At 44.8% G+C, this 22,713-nt stretch overlaps 1 protein-coding gene and 1 pseudogene across 2 annotated transcripts; both read right to left on the reverse strand.

Moving 5' to 3' along the window:
* Window positions 1–956: 956 nt before the first annotated feature.
* Window positions 957–6,163, reverse strand: LOC306810529 (sterile alpha motif domain-containing protein 9-like). Its single transcript, XM_079323215.1, is given in 7 exon segments — window positions 957–1,537; window positions 1,539–1,596; window positions 1,599–1,670; window positions 1,673–1,842; window positions 2,288–5,006; window positions 5,497–5,543; window positions 5,985–6,163. Coding segments are annotated over 6 exon segments (3,231 nt in total). The 5' UTR covers window positions 5,501–5,543; window positions 5,985–6,163; the 3' UTR covers window positions 957–1,329.
* Window positions 6,164–15,971: 9,808 nt separating this feature from the next.
* On the reverse strand, window positions 15,972–20,935 carry LOC306810520 (sterile alpha motif domain-containing protein 9-like; annotated as a pseudogene). Its single transcript, XR_013777851.1, has 3 exons — window positions 20,731–20,935; window positions 20,258–20,304; window positions 15,972–19,767 (listed from the first exon to the last, which is right to left on the reverse strand). The product of XR_013777851.1 is annotated as a sterile alpha motif domain-containing protein 9-like (transcript).
* Between the last annotated feature and the right edge of the window lie 1,778 nt (window positions 20,936–22,713).

Genomic DNA, 22,713 nt, shown 5'->3' on the forward strand with positions numbered 1-22,713 from the left:
AATGTAATGGCATGGCTGTTGCAGACACAGCACTGAAAAACTTTGCATTTTTCAAATTATGAATATATACTCCATACAAATTTGAGTTCTGTGTTCTATGGCATTCCTTTGATGATAATGCAAAATCATTTCACCAAGTGCAGGAATATTTGGACTATGAACACATAACCGTGCTTACAAATAATCATTTATGTCACCCATGACTGCACCCCACCCCTGACACAGGTATGGCTAGTAAGGTAATACTTACACAGAGAAGCTGTAATGGTTTTGAAAGCAAAACCAGTGAGAGACTCCAAGTCAGAAATACAATTTAATAGGAAAATAGAGAAATACATGTAATAGTACAAAAGAAAAACCACTGAAAGAGTCAGAATACAGCCTGACACCCCAGTAGTTAGGGTGGTGGTAGCAGTCCAGATGAAGTGGTCTTGTTGAAGTAGTGATCCTGTAGAAAGGTCTGGTAGCTCTTGTCCTCTGGAAACCAGTGAGTAAGGGCTGCCTTGGTGTTCCAAATCTCAGTTTTTATCTAGGTAAGAAGTGTTTGGCTCCTCCCCCTAGGTGAAGCATCTCCCAATGGGATGACATAATTTTATCAGTTGTGCAGTGGGCCTCAATGGCCCATTAACAGCAGATATCTTCCTGGAGGAAGGATAGATCATGGGCAAAATAAAATCTGTTTTTTAACAGATGGCCCATTAGAGGATATCTCCCAGAGAGATAATCTCTGCCCCACCTGGTTTCAGCAGATGGTGATAGAATACATACTTCTGGCTTTAGATTTACATTGTAACCTAGCATAGAAACAGTGGAGGAGTTATGCAGATTTTGACACCTGGGATTTATCAGTTCTTATTGCAATCAATTTTAGAATTGTTTCCATACTGATGGTGGCTTTGCAGTTGATAGTCATTTCATATATGGTACATGTTGGAGAGCAGTGTATGTGATGTGAGTTCACTTTTCTGTTGCTGATTCAGAAAGCAAAATGTAGTTACACTGGACAAATTATTTTACTGATTAAGACTACCCAGAAATTAATTTCAAATCCTAATCTGTGGGGTAAGAAAGGGATCAGTTGTTGTCTTTCATTTGAAATCTTACTTTCTCTAACTGCAAAACTGTCAAAGGTTTGGCTCAAAGTTCACATTACTCGTTTCAAAATATTGTGGTTATTTGGTCACTACTATAGTTGTTCATGTTCATTCTGATTTTCTTACTGCCTGGTAGTTACCCAGGCCTGTCCACTTTCAGTTTTAAATGTGAGACTGGACACTTCCAATGCAGTACCCTCTAAGAGCATGTGCATACAGTACTGTACTAGATACCTTACATTCTTCTGATGGCTGGATCATTTTCAACCTCAATATTGAAAGCAACAAGACCATTGAATGAAAAGCCCAAATAAAAGGTCACATTTTCATTTCCAGCAGGAACTGATTCATGATGGAGTGGCAAGATACGGAGCTCCTTCACATGACCACGTATAAATAAATTCCTGTCCTTGGTCCAGCCAGAAACTCTTTTGAGATTGTCACAAATTATGGGAAGTTCCATGCAGCCATTTCATTCTCTTCTCATCCAAGGACCCACCATTAATATGTCAATTTTATTTTTGTGCACAATCTTGCTTAATCCATAACCCTTTCCCAAAAAAAAGGGTGTAGATTATTTTCTTTCATGTTAGGAATGTCTTTCATTTTAATGTCATATAAGCGTTTCAGGGTTTGAAGGGCTGAAGTTAAAATTTCACCTTTTTTGGGATTAGGCTCTTTGTCTAATGCTTCATCTGGCCAGTACAGCAAAGTGAGCAAGAAAAAGGCACTTGCAGGAAATTGTCTTCTGACTCAATCTTTGACTGAGCTCACGAAGAGTTGGCAGTGGAAGGAGTATGGCTGATCCTGGTGCTAAGCAGGCTAATGTGATGTGCTTCAGAATAATCATTGTCCTCCAGCCAGTTTCTCAGCGTTTTTTCTGAATAGAAACTAAGGATCATTTATAGCTTTTCAACTGACCTCTTTCTTATCTGTTAAGAATGACAGGATATTGGTGACATTTCTTCCACAACTTCTGTAAATCATCACGTGTCTCATGAATGTCAGGACCATTGCTGCTATCAGCCATAAGTAATGCTGAGGTAAAGAGTTAAGAGTATACTGCTGACTGTCAGCCATTTTTTGGGATTATAAATTAGTTCTGCCTTATCATAACATTCATCATCCTTCTCTTGGATTTTATTTGTTTGGAATAAGTTAGTTCTCCTGGAATCCATTCCATAGCGTTGTACAGTTTCTGGAGCAAGTGTTGTAAGCGGGAATGAAGCCTTCTCAATGTTCTTTTTACTTCTTCAGGAATGTAGTCTGTGGTGAGATATTTCATAAGCTCAGTATTGAACTCATTACACATCAGCACAAACATAAGTATGAATTCTGGCTTGGCATATTTCTGCTGCAGCTTTTTAAGTTTATTGTTGAACAGATTGTTTTCCGACTCTGTCATTTTGTGAGTCACAGCGACTGTGTCCAGTGGCGAAGCCTTGCAAAGCCTTTCAGGGTCATTGTATCGTCTGCAGCATATGAGGATGAAGTAAGGCTTGCAGGTATTCATTTTCCTGGTTTCTATAGCCTTCATTAAATCCATCTGTAGTTCATCAAAGTACTCGTCCTCATAATCTTCGATCAGGAGCAGCACAGGGAAACAGTGAGTGATCTCCTTTTCTTCATAGTCTCTAAGGGCGAGCACATGCTTGCAAACAGTTGAATGTGAATATGAGGTCTTGATAACAGCACATCTAAAACGCTTTCTGTTTTTCCATAGAACCTGCCGTGCTATTGTGCTTCCACCACTCCCAGGATGGTGAAATATCTTTAGTTTAGCCACAGAATAATTTTGTCCACTTCCTCGTAAAATGCCATCCAAAAGTTTGCTTGCCTCTGTGCATGCTTCACGTTCAATGATATCCCCACAGAGTTTTTTATCAGCAAGCCACAAGTTTTCCCACATGATTTTTCTCCCGCGGTAAAAATTTTGTTCTAGTTTTAGTTTTTGTTTTTCAGTCCAAAGATTTAAGTTCATACCATCACATTGGTCAGCACAAAGGATTTCTAGGGAATACAGTTTCTCTTCTTCCCACAAGGGAAGTGTACACACGCCTCCAGTGGAAGCTGGCAGGTGTCTGGGTTGGGCTGTGGAAGGCAGCATTGACTGGATGGTGGCATCTACGTGACTGAGCTTCATACCCACAACGCTGCATTGTTCTAGTGTCTCAATGCTGCAGGATTCCTGAGCTAGCTGAGCCCACTTTTTGTAATTTTCTCTGGACTCTGTAATGCAGACGATGTACTCCATGCCATTCATCTCTGTATAGAATTCCTGAAAAGTGTCCATAAGTGGTTTCTGCACTGGTGATAGCAATAGAAAAAGCACAATGAAAGAGCCCTCTGGCAGAATTTCCTCACAGATACAAGTAATTACTTTCTTCAGGTATTTTTTTTTGGTTCTAATCCATGTATTCTCATCACAAGGTTTTTCATCCCCAAGGAAGTCACTGCACCCATTGCAGAATATCCAGCTGATCTGATGAAACAGTTTCTGAGAGGGAGAATTATCAGTCTTAATTTCTTTGAAAAAATCCTGTAAAAGATAAGGACTTGTTTCATGGTGCTCTTTGTATTTGCTGTACAGCCCTGACACATTAGAATCTTCATCAAAGTCAAAGACACAGAAAATGTTCAAGTGCATTAAAAAGTTGATGTGGTTCAGACTATCCTGTTCACATCTGTTTGTGACAAGGATGTACAGTAGGGAATCATCCATGTAACTTTTGCCATCATTTAATAGAATTGATAACTTTCTTCCTAAATCTTGAGGTATTTCTGTAGGTACTTGTGTACTGGAGAGCTCAGCTCTCTGTCTGTGAGCATCCCTGTCTTGTGTAGCTTGAAAGAAAGCAAGGAGTTTGTTACGTTGCACAGGTTCAGACTTTGCACCTAATCTCTGGTAGAGAGCTGGTTCTTTGCTCAGGATCACCTTCTGACTGCTTTCATTGTATTTGGGCAAATAAACTTCAAAACAGTTGTTCTTTACCAAGCTGTATGTTGGTTCAATGTCAACCTCCACTACAAATCTTTTTTCCTCTGAATCCTTTGAAATCACTTCAACAAACACAGGTCGGTGAATACATTTCCATGCAATTTCTTGTAAATCATTGCAAAAGCACCTATCTATATAATTCAGTGCCTCAAAAAAGTCTTCTCTGTTTTTGACCTTCACACCAACGATCTGTCCATGTTTCCAGGCCTTGTCCTCAACACTGTCCATGACACCAAAATGGATGGTGCCATTTGTTCGAATGTTCATGCAGGCTGAAGCAAAACGTATCACTTCAGAGGCAAATTTTGATTGCAGTTGATCTCTGCTCAGTTCTGCAGCAATGGCAAAAGATTTGTATTCGTGGCAAGGCACGATTAAATCACTGACTCCTGATTCTGGAGCAAGAACTGTGTCTTTCACATATTTGAAATCAGTATCCTCACTTTTAAATGGCCGACATTTTCTAAGCTCTAAAACTTCATCAGCACTTTGAGGCTGGGATTTCTTGCTGCTTTTTTGCTTCTTGCCAGAAGTAGGAGCTGTGTTCTCGCTGCTGGTTGTACCCACAGCACCAGAGCTGCCTCTCCTGGCTGTGCCCTGAGCAGGGGCAGTGCTGGCTCTGGCTGGGCCTGTTTGTGCATCTGTGCTGTTGCATGTTTTACTGCTGGAGCCATCAGCTTGCTGTGCACTGTGCTGGAGCTGCAGAAGTTCATTTCTCTCTTGGATTAAGATGTGGATTTGGTCTTCCTTCATTCCTATGTGTTTGAGGAAAGACTCATCCAGTTTCATCAGTGCTGGACCAGTCACTTCTTTTGCATGTAGTTTATCCACATGCTCCTTCTTGATTCCAGTAGATTCCAGCCAACATTTGACATGGTTCTCATCCCATTCAACCATAGGTAATGTTTTGTAATCTAGAAGTTAAAAATCATGTATTATTAATATGAACTAATGTTTGTTTGGTCACACTGTTAGATTATATTTTTTATACCAGTCACTCTGAGAGAGCAGGTCTTCTCACGTAAATCAGTTCTGATGACAAAGTATCCATAATCTCAATCAGAAGCAGTGCAATAGTGCAAGACTAATTTATCAGCAAAGCAGGAAACTAGGAAGGAGACTGGGAAATGATCCTCAAAATGCGTTTTGCATGGAATGATGTGATAAGGTTGATGGGAATGGACAAGGCTGGATTCCCTTTCCCTAAACTGGACAGGTTTAGGTAGATCATGTACCCACTTGAGTCTGGTTATTTTCTGCTAAATGAGGATACCATCAATACAAACACTAAGATGATGACACAAGTACTGATTAATTCCCTACTAGAGACGACTCCTTCGAATGCAGATATTAAAAAGCAAATTGCAACATGCAAAGTAGAAATTTTCTGAAAGCAATACATACCCATTGCCTTTGGTGAGGGAAATCCTGCACTGTTAATGAACAAAACCCTGGGGGGGGAAAAGGAAGTCTTCAGATTTACAGTTCACATTCCTGTTCAGTTCTGACTTTGGAGTTTTATTTTCCCAAGTTCTCCCCACCTTTTTGAGCCAAGGTCATTTCTATATCTCTAAAAGCTTGTTCTTGTCAGCTAAGCTGCTTCTGTGTGCCTGTTTGAAGGCAGCTGCTCCTGCCTCTGACACACATGGTTGTGAAAGAAATAGGGGGTTGCTGGAGAAGCTTGTGCTGACAGCTGAGCCCAACAGTTCCTTCTGTTGGAGAAAAGGAGGCCCCTCATTACTGTATCCCCCACGTTCTGTCTCTTAATTTTTATTGCTTTTTTTCACTTTTCCTGCCTTTTGTTCCTTCACACTCACTTTTCCCCCTTCGTTCTTTGGTGGGTACACTCTCCCCTGCTCCTTCCCTTTTCCCCCATCTGTTTTGGTGCTTACCAAAATTTCCAAGGAGCAGTTTGACTCACTGCTGAACCCAGCAGAAGGTTTTCTGTTTAGTGGGGTGTCCTCGCCTGAGTTGTGACATCCTTCCTGTGCCCAGCCTCCATTCCAGGGGTTCAGATGGGTGGCAGCAGGAACAGCCTGTTCTGTAGTGCAGGAGGAATGGGTTAAATACACCTGCTCAGTGTGACAGCAGAGATACGAGACATTCCCAGTCAGCAGTGACCGTCCATGGCCCATTGTGCTGGTTATGCATTGAAGACACCTAGGGGGAGGGCACACTCTGATATTTTTCTCCATGAGCACGTCCTCTGTGAATTAATAGGACCAGTTGGAGGCTAGTTTATTTGTTGACAGCCTGAGAAAAACAATTTGAGACATTAGTTTGCTCCGTGAATCACATTTTGAAGCAAGTAGACATCAGACAAGACCTCTTTCATTTCTGGGCTTTCACAAAGTAACACCGACCTGGCCCAGGCCCTCCCATGCAGCTGGTCTGAACAATGGTGGGCTCAGGAGGCTGCCAGGCCCCTTTTTTAACCAGGTGCCTTGATGGCCAGGGGGGAGAGAAGCCCAATGCTAAGATCCTAACCCCTCCTCTGGCCCTGCCTTGCCCCTGGCTCAGGGCAGCCAGGGGGTGGCCAAGCCTGCCCAGCCGCCCACGTGGCCGTGGGGGGAGGCAGCTGGGCTCCATTCTGACAGAGCCCCTCCACACCTCTGCTTACTGGGCAAGGTGGAAGGAAGACCCCTGGCCTGTGGCAGGATCTGGGTGTAGTCAGTGCTGGAGGGCAGCCTTGAAGCCAGAGGTTTGTCACCATTTTTTTCCCCCTGGCTGGACTTGGCAGTTTTCACCCAGCTCCCCCTCCCACATGGCCTGGGCAGCCTGAGATCCTAACACAGCTTCAGCATGGCCTGGCCCAGCCCCTGCAACTTCTGTGTGAGGTTTTAACCCTTCCAATGCTCAAGTAAGATTTGCAGACCTTCTATCTTCCCTTGAGTGAGAGAAGGAAAATAGAGAGTATACACCAAAGTCAGTGAAACAAAAGTTCAGGTTTTAGATGGAAGGAGAATGAGGAGGTACTGTGAAAAAATCCTTTTGTAAGCTATAAAAATAGACTGTACTACACTAAAAATTCCTATAAATCCTGAAAAAAACTTGGCGGGATTGAAGAGTTCTGCAAATCCTTTGCCCTGAGGGAAAAAGTGGATCTCTGTTCCTTAGGATAAATTATGAACAAAGAAAAAGAGAGATGAAGAGAACTTTGTCTTTTGACAGTCCCATGTGGCCTGTGTGCAAATCTGATAAAGAATGGAGACTGACTGTGGACTATCATGCATTGAATGAAGTGACTCCACCGCTGAGCGCTGCCGTGCCGGACATGCTGGAACTCCAGTACGAGAGTCCAAGGCAGCAAGGTGGTATGCCACCATTGACATTGCAAATGCATTTTTCTGCATTCCTCTGGCAGCAGAGTGCAGGCCTCAGTTTGCTTTCACCTGGAGGGGCGTGCAGTACACCTGGAACCGACTGCCCCAGGGGTGGAAGCACAGCCCCACCATCTGCCACGGACTGATCCAGGCTGCACTGGAGAAGGGTGAGGCTCCAGAACATTTGCAGTACATCAATGACATCATTGTGTGGGGGAACACAGCAATGGAGGTATTTGAGAAAGGAGAGAAGATCATCCAGATTTTGGTGAGACCCGGTTTTGCCATCAAGAAAAGCAAAGTCAAAGGACCTGCCCGAGAGATCCAGTTCCTGGGAGTGAAGTGGCAAGAAAGACGGAGCCAAATCCCCACTGAGGTCATCAATAAGATCACTGCAATGTCTCCACCAACCAGCAAGAAGGAAACACAAGCTTTCCTAAGTGCCATAGGCTTTTGGAGAATGCACATTCCTGAGTACAGCCAGATTGTGAGCCCTCTCTACCTGGTCACCTGCAAGAAGAACGATTTCTACTGGGCCCCTGAGCAGCAGCAAGCCTTAGCCCAAATCAAGCAGGAGATCACACATGCAGTAGCTCTTGGCCCAGTCAGGACAGGACCAGAGGTAAAGAATGTGCTCTACTCTGCAGCTGGGAACCATGGTCTGTCCTGGAGCCTGTGGCAGAAGGTGCCTGGTGAGACCCGAGGCCGACCCCTGGGATTCTGGAGCAGAAGTTACAGAGAGTCCGAAGCCAATTACACTCCCACAGAGAAGGAAATCCTGGCTGCCTATGAGGGAGTTCAAGCTGCCTCAGAGGTGATTGGCACAGAAGCACAACTTCTCCTGGCACCCCGACTGCCAGTGCTGGGGTGGATGTTCAAAGGAAAGGTTCCCTCTACTCACCACACCACCGACACCACATGGAGCAAGTGGATTGCCCTCATCATGCAGCGCGCCCGTATTGGTAACCCAAATCGCCCTGGGATTTTGGAGATAATTACAAACTGGCCAGATGGTGAAAACTTTGGTCTCACTGATGAAGAGGAACAAGTGGGTTGAAGAAGCCCCACCATACAACAAGCTGCCAGCAGACAAAGCATGCTACACTCTTTTCACCGACAGTTTCTGCTTCATCATGGGGATGAACTGGAAGTAGAAAGCAGCCATATGGAGCCTAACACGACAGGCTGCACAAGCTACCGAAGGAAAAGGTGGATCAAGTCAACTTGCTGAACTCAAAGTTTTTCAGCTGCCCCTGGACATTGCTGAAAGAGAGAAGTGGCCAAAGCTCTACCTTTACACTGATTCGTGGATGGTAGCCAATGCTCTGTGGGGTTGGCTGGAAAGGTGGAAAAAGGCTGACTGGCAACATAGAGGAAAACCAATCTGGGCTGCTGATGAGTGGAAAGACATTGCCACTCGGGTAGAGAAGCTCCCTGTGAAAGTCCGTCATGTGGATGCCCATGTTCCCAAGAGTCGGGCTAATGAAGAACACAGGCACAACAAGCAGGTAGATCAGGCTGCACAGATAGAGATCTCAAAGATAGACTTAGATTGGGAACACAAGGGAGAAGTGTTCCTAGCTCGATGGACCCACGATGCCTCAGGCCATCAGGGCAGAGACACCACCTATAAGTGGGCACGAGACCGAGGGGTGGATCTAACCATGGACAGCATCTCTCAGGTTATTCATGACTGTGACACGTGCGCTGCCATCAAACAGGCCAAGCGGGTGAAGACCCTCTGGTATGGGGGGCGATGGTCCAAATATAAGTACGGAGAGGCCTGGCAGATTGACTATATCACACTGCCTCAGACCCGCCAGGGCAAGCGCTACGTGCTGACCATGGTAGAAGCCACCACCGGATGGTTGGAGACTTACGCTGTGCCCCATGCCACTGCTCGGAACACCATGCTGGGCCTGGAAAAACAAGTCCTCTGGAGGCCTGGCACCCTTGAGAGAATTGAGTCAGACAATGGGACTCATTTCAAGAACAGTCTTATAAGAACCTGGGGTAGAGAACATGGCATTGAGTGGATGTACCATGTTTCCTACCATGCACCAGCGGCTGGGAAAGTCGAACGGTGCAATGGTCTGCTTAAAACCACCTTAAAAGCACTTGGTGGTTGGGCTTTCAAGAACTGGGAGATCAATCTACCAAAGGCCACATGATTGGTGAATACCCGAGGTTCCACTAACCGAGCAGGCCCTGGCCAGTCAGAGCCCTTGGGAGCAGCAGATGGAGATAAGGTTCCAGTGGTACACCTGAGAGGCATGTTAGGGAAAACCGTTTGGGTGAACTCTGCCTCCAGCAAAGACAATCCTGTCCTTGGGGGTGGTTTTCACTCAAGGACCAGATTGCACTGGTTGCACCCACTTGGTGGGTGATGCAAAATAATGGAGAGACCCGATGCGTACCCCAAGGAGACCTTGTTCTAGGGTGAACTACCTATGATACTGTGCCTGTAACTGCACGTATGTATATAATATAAAGGTTTTAATTTGATGTAGCATGTCGGTATGGGAAAAGTTTGTGGTGGATATTGTTGGGGGTTGGTTTTTTTGTTTTTCCCTTTTTATTCTGTCTGTAGAATTTTCCCCATTGTTATGTTAGGAGACTTGTTGGCTACACCGTAGCATGGATGGCTAGTGACAGGGCGAGTGAAGAGACTCCCTGTCCCTTTGGTTGTTTTGGAAGTTTCTCTCGCAGGATGGGGGGCAGGGAAGAGGTAAAATACCATGAGACTGGGGGCAGGTAAAGGAGGTGGGGGCAGCTGCTCCCTCTCTGTCTCTCTCGCTCACTGGTGGAGTCGGAGGAAGAGGCCGGTGCTGCTACCTACCAACCACCCCCACCATCCCAGCACCAAGAGCCACGTTCCCTGCTGTTGGGCACTGCACTGCTGCCTTCCTGCTTCAGCCCCCTACCTTCAACACCCAGCTGAGCACCACGACCCACGTGCTGAGCAGCTGAGTCCCTCCTCCATCCCTCTCACACCTGGGCTGCTGCCACCATCACCTCAGTCCTCCTCAACTGCCCTGATCAGCCCTGTGGAAGCCTTGGCTGAAGCATGGCTGGAGCTTTGGTGTGAGCAAGTGGCTCTGAGGGGAGAGCCTGTTATGGGACTGCCCTGATGTGCTGTAGGTGTAAGGCATCCCTCAGAGTAAATAAACAGGCTGGTTATGAAAATGGTGGGAGACAGATTTCCACTGACACTCGGTGAAGCCTTCCGTGAGAAAGGCGACTAAAAATGTCCCTGAAATACTGATCTTTCGGTGCCTTTGGCCACCTCCCAGGGCTGGGCTTGTACCGTGGGTCAGCCTGCAGTGAATCCCCTCCTGTGCTTGTCCCTCCACCCCAGCCTGCTGTGACAGTGTACATCAGGCAGCGCTTGAGAGCAAAGAGCCTTGCTGAGTGTCTTGGTTTAGTTTGACTTTAACACTAATAAATGTTACACTTTAGGTTTGCCAATTTTGATATACTTTTTTTTTGTTGTGAGATAGAATTAGGAGCAGGCCAGGTCAGTGTTTCCATGTGAGAGACCAGAAATGAAAAAGACATTTACCTGCTTCAAGATGCATATTCACAGAACAAACTAACTTTTCCCATTGGTTTCTCAGGCTGTCAACAAACAAACCAGCCTCCAATTGGTCCTATCAACTCACAGAAAAAGTTCTCATGTTTTTTCTCAGTTTTTCTAAACATCTGATTGTGCCCTTCTCTCAGGTGCCTTCAATGCATAACCAACACACTACGGAATGGAAACTGGAGCAGAGGCTGAACGGAGCGGGCTCAGGGCTGGGGGAGCACGGCTGGGGGGCCCATGGGGCCCCGACCCCTCCTGGTTCTGGCAGCAGTCGGGGCTGGCAGTGGCTTCTGCTGCGGTGTGCTCTGGGTGCTCTGGGCTGCACACATGGGCAGGGACGGGGTGCAGCTGCGGGGGTGCGGGCAGAGCTGTCCGAGCCCCAGATGCTCGCACAGCCCGTGGAGAGCTGCCCAGCAGCTCCTACCCCGGTGGGGCGGCAGTGCAGGGACATCCTCACTTATCCTTAAACCTGCTACCAGTAAAGTAACCCGCCAGGCTGAGAATGACCCGCAGCGCACCAGGGCTTACCTTACCGAGCCCGCGGATGGCCGAGTGCTGCAGCGCTTCTGCCTGCAGGGACCTTCCCGTAGGAGGAATGAGGGAAGGTGCTCCAACAGCTCGAGTGCCAGGCTCTGCACGGGCAGCAGTCTGAGCACTGCGGGTGTTCTGCAGCTCCTGCGGATCTCTTGAAATTTAGTCCGGAAATAAAAAAGGAAAAATGATACAACCACTGGAGTATTTAGCTGGCTCTTTTAGAACACCAGCAGCCACGCCAAGGTATGTGGAACAACTCCAGGATAAATTCACCAGGAGCTGAACTTCAGAGCTGCAACTCTACAGTGAGCTTAGCTTTACCAGCATCAGGGAGAAAAGTAAAAGAGTCTACAGAAGGTTTCTGGGATTCGACAACACGCTCCCATCCAGATGTCCAGAAGTGAAAGAGGAAGAGAGCAGCGTGCACGGTGTTTATAGGGAGCGGCCAGCCAATGGGATAACCTTAGGAGAGGAGTGAGGGGGCGGTTTGCAGAGCCCCTTCCAATGAGAGCGCAGGGGAGCAGAAAGAGGAGTGGATACAGCTTAGGAAGAAACCATCTTGGAACAACATAGGGAGGGCTTTGGAAGCAACCAATATCAGAAGCAACCATTATCCAGATTATGAAAATGGAAGCTGGAGTAACACAAACACTAACCGCAACAGGGAAATTGCTTTAGACAAACACTCCTGATGAGCTAAATCTCCACCCCTTTGCTGTCAGAATCCAGCAGCCTTAGCCCCACCAAGCCAGCTAAGTGTCAGGAATGCGTGTGGCACATATTTATTCTTTCCTTTGTATTTTAAACTTTCAGATCCACCGCGCTTACTGCCCTCTATCTCACCTTCCTTCTCACTCCACGCTGCTCTTCCTTCAGGGAGTCTCGGTGCTCCCTCGTGCTTTGCTCAACTCCTGCATCCTGTTGCATCAGCAGGCAAGGAATGGTTGGAGCAGGCAAGGAATCCAGGCTCGTGTCCCTTGCTGAGGGAGGCTGCAGGCCCTGGCCCCTGTGCTCCCTGGCACTAAAAGCTGTGGGGTTTTAGTCTGAGCACAAGTCTTTATTTAGTAGATTTATAAAAGACCTTTGCATGAGAAATACAAAAGTATGAAATAAGCTTTGAATCTTTTTTAGGTCAAATTACCGTTATTTTTTTAAGCTTTAGAAACACGTAACCTGCACAGTTTGGCATCTTAGGTATATTGCTCTCACACATTGTAAAAGTAGGAAAAAAACATCCTGTAAATTATCTCCAGAAAAGTTGCTGTACATACCCCATCGTACATATTACTCGCAATAATTTATTTAAGACACAATGGCACAGTCATACAAATCCTCACTTTGTAATTTCTCCTTTAATGAATTCCATTGAAAGATGCAGTATCACTTTCCTCTTCCAGTTGTTTTCTGATGATTCAATATAAACACAAAACTGATTAAGACTGATTTGGCATGCTTCATACTTGTACCACTTGGGTTTGATACCACTTTGTAGTAAAAATTAAATAAATATAAATATATTAAATAAATATATTGTAAAAGAACACCCCAGCTACATTAGAATTCAGCATTTCTTCATCCTAGCACACACAATGCTTTGTCTCAGCTTCAGGACCAGCGTAAAGAAATACTGCATCTTTAACCACATCCTCCTGTGGATGGAATTACCAGCCACACACAGGAAAAGGGGTTCTTCAGCTCTATGGCACCCCTTAAACACTGCCCTGATTTCACTGCCCTGAACAGATGAGGCAGCTTGGGAGATGGGTGTCCTTGCACCTCCTGAGTACAGAATGAGAATGGATTACTGTGCTAGGCTGGTTGGTCTTACTTAGCTACCACTGTTCCCCTCCAGTTTATTTCTGAGAAGTGGCAAAGGAAAGATAAATGGGTGTTTTAATGCTATCACATGGAGTAATTGCAGGCATTTTGAATTGGGTATGTGTGACAGGTGCAGTAGAGAACCCTTGAAGGGACACTGCTGCTGTGCAGAAACTCTTAATGGACATTTGTGCTCTGGGTCTTTGAGCTCTGGCACAATCTGAGGGGCATTTGGAACTGCTTTGTACTAAGAGCTGCTTAGAGCAAAGGCAGTTGTTGCCTGGCAGGTTAAAGCCCTCCCAATGTGAACACGACTGGTAGGAAGTAGGAAGGGTGGGTCTGTACTTGCCCTTGCCCTGTGAGCCTCAGCTGGTCCTGCAACATGTGACCCCAAAAATTCATCTGGAAGTTTACACTTTTTCTCTAAAAAAAGTAAGTTTTTTTCTCTAAAAAAGTAAGTTTTCTCTAAAACTTTTTTTTTTTTTTTTTTTTTTTTTTGGTTTGGTTTGAGTTTTTATTTGTTTGGGTTTTGTTGTTGTTTGGGTTTTTGCTGGTTTTTTTCCCTATTTTGGGATTTTTTTCTGCGGGGAATGAACTAAGGAGTTTGAATCTCAACTTTTAATTTCTTAAAAGGTAGAAGTGGGCATATTTGAAAAGCAAGACCCCTGTTCATACCTCAGCAACAAGACTCAAGCTTCTGCAGTAGTGTGGGCTCCAGGGCAAAGCACTGCTGTCTGCAGAACTGAGCTGGGTGTGCAGGCAGAGTTACAAGATAGACTCTCTTGGCCAAGCTGGCTGTAATTTTTCATCATGGTAACGGTTCCTTTTCAAAAACAAAATCTGTGCTTCTGCCACAGTATTTGAGCAGGTTCTGGATCATGAGAGCAGTCACTGCTTTGCTTTTCACTCCCATGAAACTTATTTTTCAGTCCTGTTTCTGCTCTGGGTTGAAGCCATCCCAATGCCCCAGGCTAGACCAGGACAGGCTGCCTTTGCCCAGTTAGTCTCAAACATACTCCTGTCCCCTGTGCCGGGGCTGGGGAGCAGGGGGGATCTCTCTGGCCATCCAGCTCATGCCTGGCAGTTGTTTCTGCTGAGGCCAGAATGTGAAGGCTTGGACTAGACAATAATCTTCATTCTTCCTTCTGAATTCACCATGGCCTGCAGTTTGTTTTAGAGTTTTTGGCTGTGCCCTGATCTTGGCTGCAGTTTGAAAAGCAAATCATACCTAGCTACTGTTGGAAGTATATCCTCAGGTAGGGTAATAAATCTCATGTAGAAATGGTAATCGTTCAAAGTGATACTTACTAGATTAAAACTAGTTATACTACAGGGATTTTGGCAATTTTAGTCACAGTATCTTCTATCAAACAGTGTGAAACTCTAACAAGGCACACTTTTGTTATTAGAAGCTGAAAGTAATGGCATGGCTGTTGCAGACACAGCACTGAAAAACTTTGCATTTTTCAAATTATGAATATATACTCCATAGAAATTTGAGTTCTGTGTTCTATGGCATTCCTTTGATGATAATGCAAAATCATTTCACCAAGTGCAGGAATTGTTTGAACTATGAACACATAACCGTGCTTACAAATAATCATTTATGTCACCCATGACTGCACCCCACCCCAGACACAGGTATGGCTAGTAAGGTAATATTACACAGAGAAGCTGCAATGGTTTTGAAAGCAAAACCAGTGAGAGACTCCAAGTCAGAAATACAATTTAATAGGAAAATAGAGAAATACATGTAATAGTGCAAAAGAAAAACCATTGAAAGAGTCAGAATACAGTCTGACACCCCAGTAGTTAGGGTGGTGGTAGCAGTCCAGATGAAGTGGTCTTGTTGAAGTAGTGATCCTGTAGAAAGGTCTGGTAGCTCTTGTCCTCTGGAAACCAGTGAGTAAGGGCTGCCTTGGTGTTCCAAATCTCAGTTTTTATCTAGGTAAGAAGTGTTTGGCTCCTCCCCCTAGGTGAAGCATCTCCCAATGGGATGACATAATTTTATCAGTTGTGCAGTGGGCCTCAATGGCCCATTAACAGCAGATATCTTCCTGGAGGAAGGATAGATCATGGGCAAGATAAAATCTGTTTTTTAACAGATGGCCCATTAGAGGATATCTCCCAGAGAGATAATCTCTGCCCCACCTGGTTTCAGCAGATGGTGATAAGAATACATACTTCTGGCTTTAGATTTACATTGTAACCTAGCATAGAAACAGTGGAGGAGTTATGCAGATTTTGACACCTGGGATTTATCAGTTCTTATTGCAATCAATTTTAGAATTGTTTCCATACTGATGGTGGCTTTGCAGTTGATAGTCATTTCATATATGGTACATGTTGGAGAACAGTGTATGTGATGTGAGTTCACTTTTCTGTTGCTGATTCAGAAAGCAAAATGTAATTACACTGGACAAATTATTTTACTGATTAAGACTACCCAGAAATTAATTTCAAATCCTAATCTGTGGGGTAAGAAAGGGATCAGTTGTTGTCTTTCATTTGAAATCTTACTTTCTCTAACTGCAAAACTGTCAAAGGTTTGGCTCAAAGTTCACATTACTCGTTTCAAAATATTGTGGTTATTTGGTCACTACTATAGTTGTTCATGTTCATTCTGATTTTCTTGTTGCCTGGTAGTTACCCAGGCCTGTCCACTTTTAAATGTGAGACTGGACATTTCCAATGCAGTACCCTCTAAGAGCATGTGCATACAGTACTGTACTAGATACCTTACATTCTTCTCATGGCTGGATCATTTTCAACCTCAATATTGAAAGCAACAAGACCATTGAATGAAAAGCCCAAATAAAAGGTCACATTTTCATTTCCAGCAGGAACTGATTCATGATGGAGTGGCAAGATACGGAGCTCCTTCACATGACCACGTATAAATAAATTCCTGTCCTTGGTCCAGCCAGAAACTCTTTTGAGATTGTCACAAATTATGGGAAGTTCCATGCAGCCATTTCATTCTCTTCTCATCCAAGGACCCACCATTAATATGTCAATTTTATTTTTGTGCACAATCTTGCTTAAGCCATAACCCTTTCCCAAAAAAAAGGGTGTAGATTATTTTCTTTCATGTTAGGAATGTCTTTCATTTTAATGTCATATAAGCGTTTCAGGGTTTGAAGGGCTGAAGTTAAAATTTCACCTTTTTTGGGATTAGGCTCTTTGTCTAATGCTTCATCTGGCCAGTACAGCAAAGTGAGCAAGAAAAAGGCACTTGCAGGAAATTGTCTTCTGACTCAATCTTTGACTGAGCTCACGAAGAGTTGGCAGTGGAAGGAGTATGGCTGATCCTGGTGCTAAGCAGGCTAATGTGATGTGCTTCAGAATAATCATTGTCCTCCAGCCAGTTTCTCAGCGTTTTTTCTGAATAGAAACTAAGGATCATTTCTAGCTTTTCAACTGACCTCTTTCTTATCTGTTAAGAATGACAGGATATTGGTGACATTTCTTCCACAACTTCTGTAAATCATCACGTGTCTCATGAATGTCAGGACCATTGCTGCTATCAGCCATAAGTAATGCTGAGGTAAAGAGTTAAGAGTATACTGCTGACTGTCAGCCATTTTTTGGGATTATAAATTAGTTCTGCCTTATTGTAATATTCATCATCCTTCTCTTGGATTTTATTTGTTTGGAATAAGTTAGTTCTCCTGGAATCCATTCCATAGCGTTGTACAGTTTCTGGAGCAAGTGTTGTAAGCGGGAATGAAGCCTTCTCAATGTTCTTTTTACTTCTTCAGGAATGTAGTCTGTGGTGAGATATTTCATAAGCTCAGTATTGAACTCATTACACATCAGCACAAACATAAGTATGAATTCTGGCTTGGCATATTTCTGCTGCAGCTTTTTAAGTTTATTGTTGAACAGATTGTTTTCCGACTCTGTCATTTTGTGAGTCACAGCGACTGTGTCCAGTGGCGAAGCCTTGCAAAGCCTTTCAGGGTCACTGTATCGTCTGCAGCATATGAGGATGAAGTAAGGCTTGCAGGTATTCATTTTCCTGGTTTCTATAGCCTTCATTAATCCATCTGTAGTTCATCAAAGTACTCGTCCTCATAATCTTCGATCAGGAGCAGCACAGGGAAACAGTGAGTGATCTCCTTTTCTTCATAGTCTCTAAGGGCGAGCACATGCTTGCAAACAGTTGAAGGTGAATATGAGGTCTTGATACAGCACATCTAAAACGCTTTCTGTTTTTCCATAGAACCTGCCGTGCTATTGTGCTTCCACCACTCCCAGGATGGTGAAATATCTTTAGTTTAGCCACAGAATAATTTTGTCCACTTCCTCGTAAAATGCCATCCAAAAGTTTGCTTGCCTCTGTGCATGCTTCACGTTCAATGATATCCCCACAGAGTTTTTTATCAGCAAGCCACAAGTTTTCCCACATGATTTTTCTCCCGCGGTAAAAATTTTGTTCTAGTTTTAGTTTTTGTTTTTCAGTCCAAAGATTTAAGTTCATACCATCACATTGGTCAGCACAAAGGATTTCTAGGGAATACAGTTTCTCTTCTTCCCACAAGGGAAGTGTACACACGCCTCCAGTGGAAGCTGGCAGGTGTCTGGGTTGGGCTGTGGAAGGCAGCATTGACTGGATGGTGGCATCTACGTGACTGAGCTTCATACCCACAACGCTGCATTGTTCTAGTGTCTCAATGCTGCAGGATTCCTGAGCTAGCTGAGCCCACTTTTTGTAATTTTCTCTGGACTCTGTAATGCAGACGATGTACTCCATGCCATTCATCTCTGTATAGAATTCCTGAAAAGTGTCCATAAGTGGTTTCTGCACTGGTGATAGCAATAGAAAAAGCACAATGAAAGAGCCCTCTGGCAGAATTTCCTCACAGATACAAGTAATTACTTTCTTCAGGTATTTTTTTTTGGTTCTAATCCATGTATTCTCATCACAAGGTTTTTCATCCCCAAGGAAGTCACTGCACCCATTGCAGAATATCCAGCTGATCTGATGAAACAGTTTCTGAGAGGGAGAATTATCAGTCTTAATTTCTTTGAAAAAATCCTGTAAAAGATAAGGACTTGTTTCAGGGTGCTCTTTGTATTTGCTGTACAGCCCTGACACATTAGAATCTTCATCAAAGTCAAAGACACAGAAAATGTTCAAGTGCCTTAAAAAGTTTATGTGGTTCAGATTATCCTGTTCACATCTGTTTGTGACAAGGATGTACCGTAGGGAATCATCCATATAGCTTTTGCCATCATTTAATAGAATTGATAACTTTCTTCCTAAATCTTGAGGTATTTCTGTAGGTACTTGTGTGCTGGAGAGCTCAGCTCTCTGTCTGTGAGCATCCCTGTCTTGTGTAGCTTGAATGAAAGCAAGGAGTTTGTTACGTTGCACAGGTTCAGACTTTGCACCTAGTCTCTGGTAGAGAGCTGGTTCTTTGGTCAGGATCACCTTCCGACTGCTTTCATTGTATTTGGGCAAATAAACTTCAAAACAGTTGTTCTTTACCAAGCTGTATGTTGGTTCAATGTCAACCTCCACTACAAATCTTTTTTCCTCTGAATCCTTTGAAATCACTTCAACAAACACAGGTCGGTGAATACATTTCCATGCAATTTCTTGTAAATCATCGCAAAAGCACCTATCTATATAATTCAATGCCTCAAAAAAGTCTTCTCTGTTTTTGACCTTCACACCAACGATCTGTCCATGTTTCCAGGCCTTGTCCTCAACACTGTCCATGACACCAAAATGGATGGTGCCATTTGTTCGAATGTTCATGCAGGCTGAAGCAAAACGTATCACTTCAGAGGCAAATTTTGATTGCAGTTGATCTCTGCTCAGTTCTGCCAGCAATGGCAAAAGATTTGTATTCGTGGCAAGGCACGATTAAATCACTGACTCCTGATTCTGGAGCAAGAACTGTGTCTTTCACATATTTGAAATCAGTATCCTCACTTTTAAATGGCCGACATTTTCTAAGCTCTAAAACTTCATCAGCACTTTGAGGCTGGGATTTCTTGCTGCTTTTTTGCTTCTTGCAGAAGTAGGAGCTGTGTTCTCGCTGCTGGTTGTACCCACAGCACCAGAGCTGCCTCTGCTGGCTGTGCCCTGAGCAGGGGCAGTGCTGGCTCTGGCTGGGCCTGTTTGTGCATCTGTGCTGTTGCATGTTTCACTGCTGGAGCCATCAGCTTGCTGTGCACTGTGCTGGAGCTGCAGAAGTTTCATTTCTCTCTTGGATTAAGATGTGGGATTTGGTCTTCCTTCATTCCTATGTGTTTGAGGAAAGACTCATCCAGTTTTCATCAGTGCTGGACCAGTCACTTCTTTTGCATGTAGTTTATCCACATGCTCCTTCTTGATTCCAGTAGATTCCAGCCAACATTTGACATGGTTCTCATCCCATTCAACCATAGGTAATGTTTTGTAATCTAGAAGTTAAAAATCATGTATTATTAATATGAACTAATGTTTGTTTGGTCACACTGTTAGATTATATTTTTTATACCAGTCACTCTGAGAGAGCAGATCTTCTCACGTAAATCAGTTCTGATGACAAAGTATCCATAATCTCAATCAGAAGCAGTGCAATAGTGCAAGACTAATTTATCAGCAAAGCAGGAAACTAGGAAGGAGACTGGGAAATGATCCTCAAAATGCGTTTTGCATGGAATGATGTGATAAGGTTGATGAGAATGGACAAGGCTGGATTCCCTTTCCCTAAACTGGACAGGTTTAGGTAGATCATGTAGCCACTTGAGTCTGGTTATTTTCTGCTAAATGAGGATACCATCAATACAAACACTAAGATGATGACACAAGTACTGATTAATTCCCTACTAGAGACGACTCCTTCGAATGCAGATATTAAAAAGCAAATTGCAACATGCAAAGTAGAAATTTTCTGAAAGCAATACATACCCATTGTCTTTGGTGAGGGAAATCCTGCACTGTTAATGAACAAAACCCTAGAAGTGGGGAAAAGGAAGTCTTCAGATTTACAGTTCACATTCTTGTTCAGTTCTGACTTTGGAGTTCTATTTTCCCAAGTTCTCCCCACCTTTTTGAGCCAAGGTCATTTCTGTATCTCTAAAAGCTTGTTCTTGTCAGCTAAGCTGCTTCTGTGTGCCTGTGTGAAGGCAGCTGCTCCTGCCACTGACACACATGGTTGTGCTGGAGAAGCTTGTGCTGATAGCTGAGCCCAACAGTTCCTTCTGTTGGAGAAAAGGAGGCCCCTCATTACTGTATCCCCCACGTTCTGTCTCTTAATTTTTATTGCTTTTTTTCACTTTTCCTGCCTTTTGTTCCTTCACACTCACTTTTCCCCCTTCGTTCTTTGGTGGGTACACTCTCCCCTGCTCCTTCCCTTTTCCCCCATCTGTTTTGGTGCTTACCAAAATTTCCAAGGAGCAGTTTGACTCACTGCCGAACCCAGCAGAAGGTTTTCTGTTTAGTGGGGTGTCCTCGCCTGAGTTGTGACATCCTTCCTGTGCCCAGCCTCCATTCCAGGGGTTCAGATGGGTGGCAGCAGGAACAGCCTGTTCTGTAGTGCAGGAGGAATGGGTTAAATACACCTGCTCAGTGTGACAGCAGAGATACGAGACATTCCCAGTCAGCAGTGACCATCCATGGCCCATTGTGCTGGTTATGCATTGAAGACACCTAGGGGGAGGGCACACTCCGATGTTTTTCTCCATGAGCACGTCCTCTGTGAATTAATAGGACCAGTTGGAGGCTAGTTTAGTTGTTGACAGCCTGAGAAAACCAATTTGAGACATTAGTTTGCTCCGTGAATCACGTTTTGAAGCAAGTAGACATCAGACAAGACCTCTTTCATTTCTGGGCTTTCAGAAAGTAACACCGACCTGGCCCAGGCCCTCCCATGCAGCTGGTCTGAGCAATGGTGGGCTCAGGAAGCTGCCAGGCCCCTTTTTTAACCAGGTGCCTTGATGGCCAGGGGGGAGAGAAGCCCAATGCTAAGATCCTAACCCCTCCTCTGGCCCTGCCTTGCCCCTGGCTCAGGGCAGCCAGGGGGTGGCCAAGCCTGCCCAGCCGCCCACGTGGCCGTGGGGGGAGGCAGCTGGGCTCCATTCTGACAGAGCCCCTCCACACCTCTGCTTATTGGGCAAGGTGGAAGGAAGACCCCTGGCCTGTGGCAGGATCTGGGTGTAGTCAGTGCTGGAGGGCAGCCGTGAAGCCAGAGGTTTGTCACCATTTTTTTCCCCCTGGCTGGACTTGGCAGTTTTCACCCAGCTCCCCCTCCCACATGGCCTGGGCAGCCTGAGATCCTAACACAGCTTCAGCATGGCCTGGCCCAGCCCCTGCAACTTCTGTGTGAGGTTTTAACCCTTCCAATGCTCAAGTAAGATTTGCAGACCTTCTATCTTCCCTTGAGTGAGAGAAGGAAAATAGAGAGTATACACCAAAGTCAGTGAAACAAAAGTTCAGGTTTTAGATGGAAGGAGAATGAGGAGGTACTGTGAAAAAATCCTTTTGTAAGCTATAAAAATGGACTGTACTACACTAAAAATTCCTATAAATCGTGAAAAAGACTTGGCGGGATTGAAGAGTTCTGCAAATCCTTTGCCCTGAGGGAAAAAGTGGATCTCTGTTCCTTAGGATAAATTATGAACAAAGAAAAAGAGAGATGAAGAGAACTTTGTCTTTTGACAGTCCCATGTGGCCTATGTGCAAATCTGATAAAGAATGGAGACTGACTGTGGACTATCATGCATTGAATGAAGTGACTCCACCGTTGAGCGCTGCCGTGCCGGACATGCTGGAACTCCAGTACGAGCTGGAGTCCAAGGCAGCAAGGTGGTATGCCACCATTGACATTGCCAATGCATTTTTCTGCATTCCTCTGGCAGCAGAGTGCAGGCCTCAGTTTGCTTTCACCTGGAGAGGCGTGCAGTACACCTGGAACCGACTGCCCCAGGGGTGGAAGCACAGCCCTACCATCTGCCACGGACTGATCCAGGCTGCACTGGAGAAGGGTGAGGCTCCAGAACATTTGCAGTACATCAATGACATCATTGTGTGGGGGAACACAGCAATGGAGGTATTTGAGAAAGGAGAGAAGATCATCCAGATTTTGGTGAGACCCGGTTTTGCCATCAAGAAAAGCAAAGTCAAAGGACCTGCCCGAGAGATCCAGTTCCTGGGAGTGAAGTGGCAAGACAGACGGAGCCAGATCCCCACTGAGGTCATCAATAAGATCACTGCAATGTCTCCACCAACCAGCAAGAAGGAAACACAAGCTTTCCTAAGTGCCATAGGCTTTTGGAGAATGCACATTCCTGAGTACAGCCAGATTGTGAGCCCTCTCTACCTGGTCACCTGCAAGAAGAACGATTTCTACTGGGCCCCTGAGCAGC

The sequence above is a fragment of the Erithacus rubecula genome, assembly GCF_903797595.1.
Source record: "Erithacus rubecula genome assembly, chromosome: 20".
Lineage (NCBI taxonomy): Eukaryota > Metazoa > Chordata > Aves > Passeriformes > Muscicapidae > Erithacus > Erithacus rubecula.